Source organism: Cherax quadricarinatus, chromosome 23 (genome assembly GCF_038502225.1).
Source record: "Cherax quadricarinatus isolate ZL_2023a chromosome 23, ASM3850222v1, whole genome shotgun sequence".
Lineage (NCBI taxonomy): Eukaryota > Metazoa > Arthropoda > Malacostraca > Decapoda > Parastacidae > Cherax > Cherax quadricarinatus.
Window position 1 is genome coordinate 10,229,249 of NC_091314.1, and position 13,197 is coordinate 10,242,445.

The following is a 13,197-nucleotide window of genomic DNA, read 5'->3' on the forward strand; positions in this document are numbered from 1 at the left end:
GAAAAAGAGGGGAAGGCAGACTCTTTGCATAGTTTTAAGAAGAGGTATGATATGGCCCACAAGGATAGGAGAGAGTTAATCTGGCAAGTGGCAAGTTGAGAATTAACCCCTGGAACCACATATAGGTGAGTACATCACTGTCTTGCTGTTGCAAAGTGTACATGCACACACTCCAACATACATCACTGTCCCTTTACTGATTGAGTGTACATGCACAAGCATGTACTCGAACATACATCAGTGTCCTGTTGCTGACAGACTGTGTGTGTACAGTATGTAGGCATGCATGAACACACACATATCTCCAACATACATCACTGTTACACTGCTGATGGACTGTACACACATTCCTTCAAGCATCGCGGTTCCCACTGGTCTGCAACATTTCACTGCTGGAGAAGACACTGTTCATCAGCTTCTCTAAGTTTCTATCTTAAGCCTTCATTGCCCCTTTGACCACCAGGAAGTATGTTTTTTTCTTCTTCTTCCATCTGGTGCTTGGCTGTTTCCTTGATCTTTTTTTTTTTGCAGAACCACATCCAAGATTTCCTTGGTACAATTTTTTTTTTTTTACCACACCAAGGTAGGGCATTCCTCCCCAGAAAAAAGACAACATTCACTATCATTCATTTAAAAGTTGTTTTGCCTGAGATGAATGAACATCACAATTCAAACAGCCCATACATGTTTGATATATGGTAATACAAGGCATCCTCAAACTTACAGACACCTCAAGTTACATACAAACACTTACCAACAAGGCACTTAGAAACCAATTATGTTTTACAACGGCTGAGCTGTACTACACATGTGAAACATAGCCATCAGCTATACTATTATTTTCTATGTAAAGTAAAAGGACACAAGTGCAACTAATGTGACATTTATTGTGGCAATGTTTCGCTCTCCAGGAGCTTTATCAAGCCATGATAAAGCTTGATAAAGCTCCTGGAGAGCGAAACGTTGCCACAATAAATGTCACATTAGTTGCACTTGTGTCCTTTTACTTTACATATTGTCGGTAATTCTACCAACTTTATTATTATTTTCTATACAAACAACTCATTTTTCAGTTGGAAAATCCAAAAAACAACTTGCTTCAAAGTTCAGACCTCCTGTATTTTTCATTAATAATATATTCACTAGGAAGCGCTTAACTCACAGGGGATATACAGTGCCTGGAGGATGTTAAATAAGCATGTTCACTATATGATCAAACAAGTTTATGACATATCTAATAGATTAATAAGACTGACATCCAACAGACTGGAAATTAAAAAAAATCTTTTCCCAAAGAGCACTTTAAAATATATGTGAATTTGTTTTCAATTTAAAATAGGTGGTAACATTAAGAGTAAATACATCTGTCTACTTTTTAAAATTTTCATCTTTAATTGGGGTGAGGCTAATGCCCTGGTGTGTCATGTGACAAACAATATAGGGGAGTAGGGGAGATGTCCACATATTGGTAAACAAAATTTTAAGCACTCATACTGGAGTGTACTGTCTTGACACTTGTGTCTTAAGCACAGATGGTACTACAGTAGCTCAGTACAAATTAAAACAATACTAAGTTATGTACCTGAATGAAAATATATTACTGAACTGAACTAAACTTCAGTTCATCTTCATTATATATTTCTATCAGTGATAAACCATAGGACACAAAAATCTGTGGAAATATATTGCTGAATACAGTGTACTTATAGATACAATAAACTTACGTACATTGGACAAAACTGTGACACCAGAAAAGTCAAAGAAGACTGGATGACGTTCTACTGTCAGAAAAGTAGACAGATCTGCTCTCTTATTGATAGTTCTTTCCTTTAGCTGTATTCACACACCAATAAAGTTTAATCTGTTTCATCTTTTCCACTCCCACACTAATTTTACAGTGAGTTCTGCTGTCTGAGTCATTTACTTCTTGTGCCCTCTAGTCTCTATTTCTTTAGGATTAGTCTGCCCAAAATGCTGAGACATGCTAGTGACTTTCTTTGTGCTTAACAATATTTTATAACATGTAAATTACACTTTGAATTCTATGGAAAGAAATAAAAAATTTTATTTGAATTTTTCTTTCCTAGTTGTATGCTATATATTGCTGAAAAATTAAGTTTCTCCACATGTTTTTGTATCTCAGTGGAAGTAAGTGGTAACAGTTTAAAACAACATATAAAATTTTTTGATACATGAAAACAGTTGAGGTATTTGAGTTAGATTCAATATAAACCCATTCCTCAAAAAAAAAAAAAAAAAAAAAGTTCCAAATAGGAGCAAAGCATAACGAATTGTGATAGTATCACCTAAAAACATAATAAGCTGCTGCAATTTTTTCATGGATTGAAAGGGATCAAACCAGCAGCAAGATATTACAAGCCTGGTGGCAAAGCTCTCTCTTCACATGCTGAGGGTCCAGGTTCAATTCCCAGCAAGGGTGGAAACACTGGGCGTGTTTCCTTACACCAGTTGTTCATGCTTGCCCATCAGTAAAATGGGTACCTGGGTGTTAGTTGACTGGTGCGGGTCACAACCCGGGACAAAATTGACCTAATTTGCCCAAAATGCTCTGCATAAGAAGTGGCTTTCTATATAGCTGTATGTCACTGATGCCAACTAGGCCTGTATACCATGTACATGTACTTGTAGAAATAAAGATATTATTATCATTAAAGCTGTGGACTTGTAATGTCTTGCCTCTGGTTAGATTCCTGCAATCTATGAAAAAGTGTGATACTGTTCTTTCCAAAAGGTATGCACACACCAAGCTCCATATTCTATACAGTACTGTATGGTGTTTGTTTGTTTGTTGGCTCTTGACTAAAAATCTGTTGGCATGAAGTATTAGGTGCTTGGTTAGACATTACATAGGTAATAAAATTTATAGCCTTTGCCCATTACAATCATACAATGCTCTACATTTAACAACAAAAACAAAAAGCTACATGCTGCTACTAATATTGTATACAGTACATTAGCATATTTTTCTATATGCTATAAACAGAAAACATTTCATCAATACAGTGTACAGTGCCAGTATCTCTATGTATGTTGTCATATAAAAAACATATTGTGCAATCTTTAAAGATGGACAAAAGGTAATAATTTTATCTGTGAGTTCTAATACAGCATAATGTTAAGAGAGTGTAGGAAAACCTATTGTTCCAGTTCTGATCAAAGTATTTTCTATGAAAATTCTAACTATGGTACATTCATAATGTGTAATTTTAAGTCTTATTTCAGAAATTTATACTGTCACATAAAAGTTTATAACACTTGCTTACACTTACATATTATACCATAACTTCTCTGTAATTAGTGATTAAAAAAAATACGTGAATACTAATTGAAAAACTGATATTTATTATGAGCATAAAATTAGATTTTTAAATGACTACGCAAATGTCTATTTAGATTTCCCTTTAAGGAAGACTGATAAGGGCAGTGTGGGCAAGAATACGGTTTCTCACCAGTGTGTGTTCGAATGTGCCTTTTCAGGTTACTACTATCAATAGTTACGTATGGGCAATGAGGACAGGAGAATGATTTCTCTCCAGTGTGCATACGGAAATGTCTTTTCAACTGGTTGTAATCAGATGCTTTATATGGACAGAATGGACATGAAAAAGTATTTTCCCAGCCATGTGTGAGCCAGTGTTCCAGAAAGTGTGCATCTTGATTGGTGGAGTATGGGCAGTTAGGACATCGAAGCAGCTTGGTGTTGTTGCAGTTGGCGTTGATAGGTCCTGCTACTCTGTCCCCCGGAGAACCCACATCGTCACTCTCCCGCAACATCTGTGGAGGATGCTCGTCTTATTCAGTGTCTCGATTAGAAATTTGTCATGTACAGTGGCAGATTTTTTATAGGTTAAAAAGAAATTAAACGCCAACACAACTATGCACAAAAAATCTTTATTGGCAAACTGAGGTCATTTTTTAAACAGTGTAAATTCTTAACAAGTGAAGCACATTCATAAATTGCACAGCAATAAATTGACAAAAATTAACATTACAGCACCTATATTACACTGGTTCATCCCATCCCACATCTTTGGTACACATACATACTTCTTAGATATTTAAGAACAACAGTGTCGGGAAAACAACCAATCCTCCTACAGCAATAGTTGATTTCTCACATACACTTTTAAGGGAATTTCTGAATACAGTATATGTTATCTAGGTTAGGTTGGGTTAAGTTAGATTATCATCTATATGCAAAATATAATAAATTATAACATACTATAATGCCAATAAAAACAATATTATAATTAAGAAATGGAAACTTTCCAAGCATATATGGAAAATGGACACCCATCAACTGCACTTTAAAACATAATCACTTTCTCATTCCAGTGTTACGGTCACATACCTGGGTATCAAAGCCTCAGTAATATACAAACAAATCTCATTCACCCACATACATGCAAACTTATGTAAGAAAAAACATTTAGCATTTAAAAATTTAAAGATGATACTTTGTTATACTGATAATGTTCTCCACTATAGAAAACAGCTCCCCAAATCCAAATGTTAGTTCCATGTCTTGGATAAGACAACAGTAATAAAAATGAATCTGACTGACTATATCTTACAAACCTAACTGTGTTATCTTGGTACAGTCTACTCTAAATATTCATAACTATAACATGGTCATCTAATATAAGGTAAAATGAAGTAATTTGAAATTACTATACATGTTATTTAACACAAAGAAATCATATTGCAATACTCTAATATATTTTCCCACTGAAAAAGAAGTACACAAATAAATTATAATTTATGAATAAAATTCTGACGCAAGTAAGAGTAGTCACTGACATGTAGATAAATGGCTCAGAGAACTGACATGTTGATAAATTAGACACCGAAGTGTTGCACACGTGTCTAATTTATCAGTCACTGACATATATATACCTGTATATCATTACTTTGTTTTCTGGTACCTGTGTAGTATTACTTTACCATGAACGTGTAATATTAACTCATCATTAAAATGTGATTTGGCCTCAGTAAAACATTCAGAAAGCTGCATATATGTGTTCACTTAAAGTGAAAAAAAATCTCAAATTGAGGTGATGCTGTGTTGCAGTCACTGTATCAGAGTCAGGTGAGCATCATGACTTGCTCCATTCAAAACTAAGGGAAGTCTTTCTGTCTAATAATGATAGAGCAACACTGTAGTAGGCCTACTGGTTGGTGCTAGTAGGTCCTAAACATCTCACATCATTCCCACTCACTGACAGTGAGTGGGAATGATGAGTACTTTCTTACATAAGAAGAAAGGAGCACTGCAGCAGGCTTACTAGCCCATGCTAGCAGGTTCAACTATTACTCAATCACTCCCACTCATACACAACTGAACTGTCAATATAGTGCTTTCCTATATATGAACAGAGAAGCACTTACTGACTTATGCTAGGCAGGTCCAACCATTCCCACTCATATACTGTACAGCCTTATTGCCAGACCAGTGCTTTCCTATATAAAAACAAGTCTTACTTACTTGCATTCTACAGGCACTATTCTCACCCAACCATTAAATTATACATATTTAAGAGGAATGTTGCATCTGACACTACCTTCATCTTCCATCACTTAGCCCTCAAACTGTGATCCCACATACAGTGCTGTAATGACTGGCCATCTTAATGTTTGAGATGTTAGGTTTATCTCTTGCATGCAGGATTTTACTGTGCAGTAAATATAGTAATAAAGGGGTTGCAAATAAAGTTTTAAACATATCTACAAAAAAATAGAACTCAAAACAATGGATTCAAATTGGATAAACTTAGATTAAAAAATGATACAGAAATCTGCTAGTTTGGCAACAGAACTGTAGATGAGTAGAACAATTTACAAAGTTTGGAAAAATGCATAAGTGGGAATGCTTGGGTGAGTTTGATTTGCTTAGTATGGGTTAACAAGCCTGCTACAGTGCTCTTCTATTTATGTTTTCTGTTATTATATAGGAAATAAAGCAATGATTTTGGAATAGTTGTAGATGAGTTGAATGTGTGACTGTGGGCATGACGTCTGTCATGGCCAATAAACTTACTGCTGTGCTACTCTCTTCTTGTCTTCTACATAATAGGGATTAAAGTTTATAAATTTCAACCCTTCAGCAATATTACCCATGAATAGGTTGACCCACTAAATTCTGTCAAAAAATTGGCCTTAGAATTAAAATTTATGAATAAAATTCTGATGTAAGTATGAGTAGTCACTGATGTGAATATGCCTGTGTATCTATATTTCATATACTGGAGCTCAAGTATATATGGTAAATGCAATAAAGTAATGTCAAATAAAATAAGTAAATACAAAGATATACTGAAAGACAAGGACCCAAATGTACAATATGTCATAATCACCAAATTAAGGGAAATGGTGACAAATGCCAGTCTCCCAGGTGATTTCTAAATAGAAAAACAGTAAGTGGAGTTATCATGCTGGTCAGGAAGCAGTAGTGATTTCAGGTAGAAGTTCCAAACTACTGATGTTACAAACTACATAAAAAAACAAACAGTATCAGTAACTGCAGTTGCAGAAAAAAAAGGCATGAACAGAAAAAAAGGCATGAAAATATCACTAATAAAGTTACAATAATCATCAGTATTTGTGTGTATGTGCATGCATGTGTGTGTGCATGTATGTGTGTGCATGTATGTGTGTGCATGCATGCAAATGAATGAGAGAGAGAGAGAGAAAAGAAGAAGAAGAAGAAGAAGCAATCTTTGTAGAAAGGAGAGCTAGAGCAAAATTCCTGATATGTGAAATAGATGGGAAAACAATGACCCCTCAAGGAGAAATGATAAGAAGAGTGAGAGTGTAATAGGAAAGTCATCCGTACAGTGCAGAGTGACTAGAAGAGTACCACAAGGATCCATACTGGCCCCAGTGATGGTCTTCATCTGTACAGATGATGGGCCAGATGGAATAACTAATTACTACAAATATATACGACTGCAGAACTTGCAGATGAAAATATGCATCACTGGAGGAAAATTTACATAAATTAAGACAGAAACATAATAAATGGATGATGGAATTTAACACTGATGATTATCAAATAATTGAAATGGGTGAAAATGGAAAGAGAATTGCAATATAATCCTAAAAGTGTGTGAAAAAAATTGAATGATAAAGAATAGCAGGTTATCAACAGGAGATCACATCAATGTATTACTGAGAGTGTAGCTGCAGTATGGAGACTGGCCCTAAAGAAAAACAGATAAAACACAAGAAAATATGCAACAAAATGGCTCCTCGAGCTTCAAAATGACCTACCAGAGAAAGAAAAGAAGCTTTGTAAATGTCTTTGGAATATAAAGGAATAAGGAAAACATAGTAATCAAATATAAATTTATAAAAATATATGAAAAAGCAGATAGAGAAAAATTTTTAGAATCACCAACAGGAAGAACAAAGGACCACAATATTAAAATATAAATAAATAAGTTGAAATGAATGAATTATAATACTTTTTAAATACTGGTAGTACAGATAGCTGCAACAGCTAATAGTGTAATGAAATCCACTGAAAATGTAAAAATGAAGATAACAATTAAGGAAGGCAGGATGTCATGAACAAAGCCCTGCTGTAAATTCAAATAAATAATTACAAACAGGTAAACCTATCACCTGACATACCCCTATGGTAACTGAAGAGAAGGGCTGCCTCAAGTGTAGCTACAGTGGACCCCCGACTTATGATATTAATTCGTTCCAGAAAGCTGTTTGGGTGCTATTACTGAACGAATTTGCTCCCATAAGGAATATTGTAAATTAGATTAGTCCATTTCAGACCCCCAAAAATACACTTACAAAAGCACTTACAAAAATAAACTTACATAATTGTTCGAGTTGGGAGCTGATTGTAAGTCAGGGGTCCACTGTATACTCACATAACCACAAATAGATGCAATAATTATAAATAGTAAGAGACCTAAGAAAAATATTCTGAATATAAAATCTACTTCACTGAAATATAAATAAAGTTTAACATTATCCATAAATAAAGGATCTATTTACTGTAGGAAGGTAGACACCCACCAAGCATAACAAACTCTAGCCAGAATGTGTAAGTATGTGTTTCTTTAGCTCACTACCATTGGTAGTCTGATAAAGACAATGAGGGCAAGAAAATGGTTTCTCCACTGTATGAATTTTTAAGTGTCGTTTTAAATGGCTGCTGATTGAGGCTTGATATGGGCAATGTGGACAATTATAGGGCTTCTCCCCAGTGTGTATACGAAGATGAATTTTAAGATTCCCATTTTGGGAGCAACGAAATGGGCAGTGAGGACAGGCAAAGGGTTTTTCTCCAGTGTGTGTTCGCATGTGATTTGTTAAATGAGAGGACTGGACAGTGTAGTAGGTACAGTAGGTACATCGGTGTATCCTGCCCATGGTGAGATTCTTGTTCGTTCCGTCTGTAACTCTGTTCCCGTCAGTCAAGTGAGCCTCAGCATCCAGCCTCACCTGTAGAAAATGCCTGTCTTATTGAGGTTGAAAGTAGGAGTTGGAATTAAAAATTAATCTTGGAATTAAGTCACTTTTTAACACACCAGCCATCTCCCACTGTGATAGGGTGACCAAAAAAAAAAAAAAAAAAAAAAAAAAAAAAAAAAAAAAAAAAAAAAAAAAAAAAAAAAAAAAAAAAAAAAAAAACTTTCATGATCATTCACTCCATCACAGTCTTGCCAGAGGTGCACCAACATTACAGTTCAGATGCCCCTCCAAACTGTAATATCCCCACCCATCCTTCAGAGTGCAGGCACTGTACGTACTTCCCACCTCCAGGACTCAAGTCCAGTCATTTGTGTTTGCCACTGTAATCTAATCCACTTTATTATGAACAGAATTCTGTACTTAAATGGTTCATGTACATAATCTGTACATAAACAGTAAATTTATTCATTGCAATATCTATGTAGGCTTAAAACAATTATTATTAATATTATATTTGTCTTTACATTAATCAAGCTATAGCTCCTATGCCCTACTTCCTAACCAATATTATACAATATTATTTTACCTCTCAATTTTCATGGGTTTTGTCCTATTTACATTTCATGTATGAAGTTAGCCTCCACCATCTCCACTACAGTAGTACCTTGACTTATGAGTGCCCCAACTTATGAGTTTTCCGAGTTATGAGCCCTCGCTCAGTCAATTTTTTGCTTTGAGTTGAGAGCCAAAATCTGAGTTATGAGCGAGCTTCAGATACTCGCAGGAAACACCAAAGAAATATAAAAAACCTCAATAATAACCAATGTGTAACATCCTTTCAATTTTGATACCACTGGTAGTGTCATCCTGCCAGAATGTTCTATAATGTATGCCCTAAGTAAAGAGGAACAATTCTGGAACGTGTAATATATGTTCGGCAGGCCGGCTGGTTGTGTGGCCAGCTGGCTTGATTGGCTGATTTGCTTTGGCTGTCTCTATCTCCTTCTGTCTGTCTGTATCTATCTCTGTCTCTTGTTATCTCTGTCTCTGTCTATCTGTGTCTCTGTCTCTGTTTATCTCTGTCTCTGTCTATCTTTGTCTTTATCTCACAGGTACACATAAATACAGTTATACATAATGTAAATTACCTAGGATAACCCCAAAAATCCAGACAAAGTGTTATACTATGCTTGCAGATATAAGGCATAATAAGCATGACTGGCAAGTAATACACATTTTCACTTGTAAGATAAGCAGAGACAGAGATAAACATAGACAGACAAATAGACAGAAACAAACAGATAGACAGACAGACATGTTTATGTGTAACAGTGAAAAATAAAGCTAAGGAAGTGCATGATCATCAAATGTCACTCTTTTGCTGCACTGTCAGCAGTGGAGTAACACTCATCTTACACAGTGCTTCAAGGAGTTTCATATATACTCCAGCATTTCTAAAACACTGTAGAGACCTGGCAAAAAAGGCAAAAATCATTTCTTTTTTATAAATACATTTTCCTTATTTAAGTCAAATCTTATTATTTAAATTTTATTCAAGACCTTTTTTTACTATCTTTTAACTTTGTACTTTTTGCATTAATATTACTTGTTTAGTATCTGTGCAATCTGTAGAATAGTACTTCTGCTACCCGGACTTTGTACTGCTTGTTTAAGCTCTCATATCACCTCCAGTGCAACATTAATAGTTATCTTTATACTATTTATACATCGTTAAACTTGCATTAGTCATATGCTTGCAAAAAAAAAAAAAAAAAAAAAAAAAAAAAATGTATATATATATATATATATATATATATATATATATATATATATATATATATATATATATATATGTATATATATATATATATATATATATATATACATATATACACACACCTATCATCCGACTTATGACCTGCTCGACTTACGACCGTGTTTTTTTATGCCAAATTTCTGGGAAATAAACAACTATTTGTGTTGTACACAGTGTTTATCCTAAACCTTACAGTATAAAATACAGTACTAACAGCATAAAAAGTAAAGTAAAACATGAAATACCAAAATAAAACAATAAAATAAAGTCATTACAAAAATGTTTTGTTGATATTCAGTAGTAAAGTTCGACTTACGACCATTTCGACTTATGACTGGTTTCTCGGAACCGAACTCGGATGGTAGGTGTGTGTGTATATATACATATATACACATATATACACATATATATTGGAATTTCTCTATTCTTTCAGAGTGGTTGTTTTGCATATTCTGAAATCACCTGTTTACTGTGATCTTATTGCATATATATATATATATATATATATATATATATATATATATATATATATATATATATATATATATATATATATATATATATATATATATATATATATATATATATATATATATATATATATATATATATATATATATATATAGATGCAAAACAACCGCTCTGAAAGAATAGAGAAATTCCAAGTGCTTTCGTGACTACTCACATTATCGAGGAACTTGATAATGTGAATAGTCATGAAAGCGCTTGGAATTTCTCTATTCTTTCAGAGTGGTTGTTTTGCATATTCTGAAATCACTTCTTTACTGTGATCTTATTGCATATATATATATATATATATATATATATATATATATATATATATATATATATATATATATATATATATATATATATATATATATATATATATATATATATATATAATGATAGAGAAGCTTTTTCCAATCATAATGGCACCAAAAGTATGAAATTTTATGGAAAACTTACGGAATTATTCTATCACGAAGTTATTGATCTCAACGATATTTACGCATCGGCAATTTCGCCTACTTTGAGCCATATTTTCGGCCAATTCCAATGTTTCAGTCTACTAAAATCATAGCTATCTCGCTGGAATTCCATTTGTTCTATCGAGTGAGTACAAGAAACTGCCCATTTAGTAATTTCAACTACCCAATAAAGTGGTCAGAAATTGGTAATTTGGCCAATTTCACACAAATTTTAAAAGATATTAATTTAAAAATAGGGTCCAGAATAAACAAGACAGACACTCCTGGCACTAAAATAACATTTTATCTGTTCATTAGTCACTTCTCCAGGCCCCTCTTACATTACTTTTGCTTTCTATTTTGAATTTTTTTTCTCACAAAAAAAAAGATTTACTGTTATGTATAATACTGCATCATTGTAAAAATGGTATAAATAATATCAGCGCACTTGTGCAAGAATATTAGATTCACTAGTTGATGGGTATTGGACGCGTGGCATGATTTGTTTACACTTGAACATCGGCAAATATCAAACATTTTCGCTACTTTGTGCTCAATTTCAAGGTACTTGTCATCGTGAAACCAATCAAAATTATCTCTATTTCTGTAATATATCTTCCATTCTATCAAACGAGACCAAGAAAACGAGAATACTACAACCATAAATAACATACAAAAATAGACTGCAAAGTCGTTGTTTTTTTTTTCCTCATTATGCACTGTGTCCTGCAGGATTTATTTTTTTTATACTGCACACACTGACGCACATAGACCCATTCTTTCACATCTTGGCCTACCAGCCTCTTCCTGCTAGATTTGAGGGTGCTATGATTTATGCGTACTAGTACGTCACCAACACTGGTGCGTAAGACATACTAGTACGTCAAAAATCCTGAAAGGGTTAAGTCACACACGTGATTCTAACAACGAATGCCTTTATTACACTGCTAGTCAGGCAAAGACACTACTCAGTGCCAACAATAACATAACAGTATTCAATTATAATGTCCTCCAGGCACTACTGAATTCTCTAAATGTCAGTATGTCTATCATTACTCTCACTGAAACATGGCTAAAACATGATGTTACAAACATCTATTCCATACCTGGCTACACAGTCATACCCAATTGTAGGCCAGATCAATTAGGATCATAAGGACTCTAGGTCACTTCAGGGGTCACTTCCCTAGCTTAAATATAGATTTACATGCAGAAAAGAATACCAAATAAATGTAAAGCACTAATAAAATGTAAATGAACATTGGTAATAGGGGTACTTGATGAGTGAAACGGTCTCCCTAGTAGGGTGATCGAAGCTAAAACATTGGGTAGTTTCAAATTTAGGTTGGATAAATACATGAGTGAGAGGGGTTGGATTTGAGTCAGACTTGCACCTGAGCTTTTTACTTGGGTAGCAGTTGCTCTGTTAGTGGGTTGGATTTGTGAAGGACCTGCCTAGTATGGGCCACCAGGCCTGTTGCAGTGTTCCTCCTTTCTTAAGTTCTTATGTTCTTATTTAACATCACACTTACCTTTATTGAAGACTTGGTTGTGTGAGGGAGGGATGGCGAGTTTATTGTTGGAGAATATGACACTAATATCAACTCTGCGGCTTATTTATCTATCACAATTCAACTAATATGACATAATAAACAATACTAATAACATAGAAACATGGAATATACTCTAGAATGAATAAAATAAGTCATTATGTATGTCACAAGGTATTGTGTTGTTGTTGGGTGTATAAGAGCCACTGAGAGTAAGCCGTTCATAATGGTGGTGAAGCAGCAGCTAAGGCGGCGGTGTTTTCTGTAGCCCTATATAACTCCAACAACATTGGAGGAGTTAGTAGTATCGCTGAATCACTGAAGAGGGCACCCTCAACCACCATCACAACCACTACCACCATCTACCACCATCACTACCACCTTCTACCACTATTGCAACTTCTAC

At 34.3% G+C, this 13,197-nt stretch overlaps 1 protein-coding gene across 10 annotated transcripts in view; it reads right to left on the minus strand.

Moving 5' to 3' along the window:
* The window catches only part of LOC128685599 (protein bric-a-brac 1-like), a 518,998-nt gene that overhangs the window by 36,214 nt on the left and 469,587 nt on the right, over nucleotides 1–13,197 (minus strand). For 5 of the 10 annotated variants that reach the window (XM_070087900.1, XM_070087895.1, XM_070087892.1 and 2 more), the window contains one exon: nucleotides 3,893–8,484. The exons of 3 other annotated variants lie outside the window; for them this stretch is intronic. In XM_070087900.1, coding sequence (XP_069944001.1) covers nucleotides 8,071–8,484 — 414 coding nt within the window. In that variant the 3' untranslated portion in view covers nucleotides 3,893–8,070. Of the gene's footprint in view, nucleotides 1–3,342; nucleotides 3,796–3,892; nucleotides 8,485–13,197 lie in introns of those variants that run through there. 2 more of the 10 variants (XM_070087899.1, XM_070087897.1) reach the window with 1 other exon arrangement.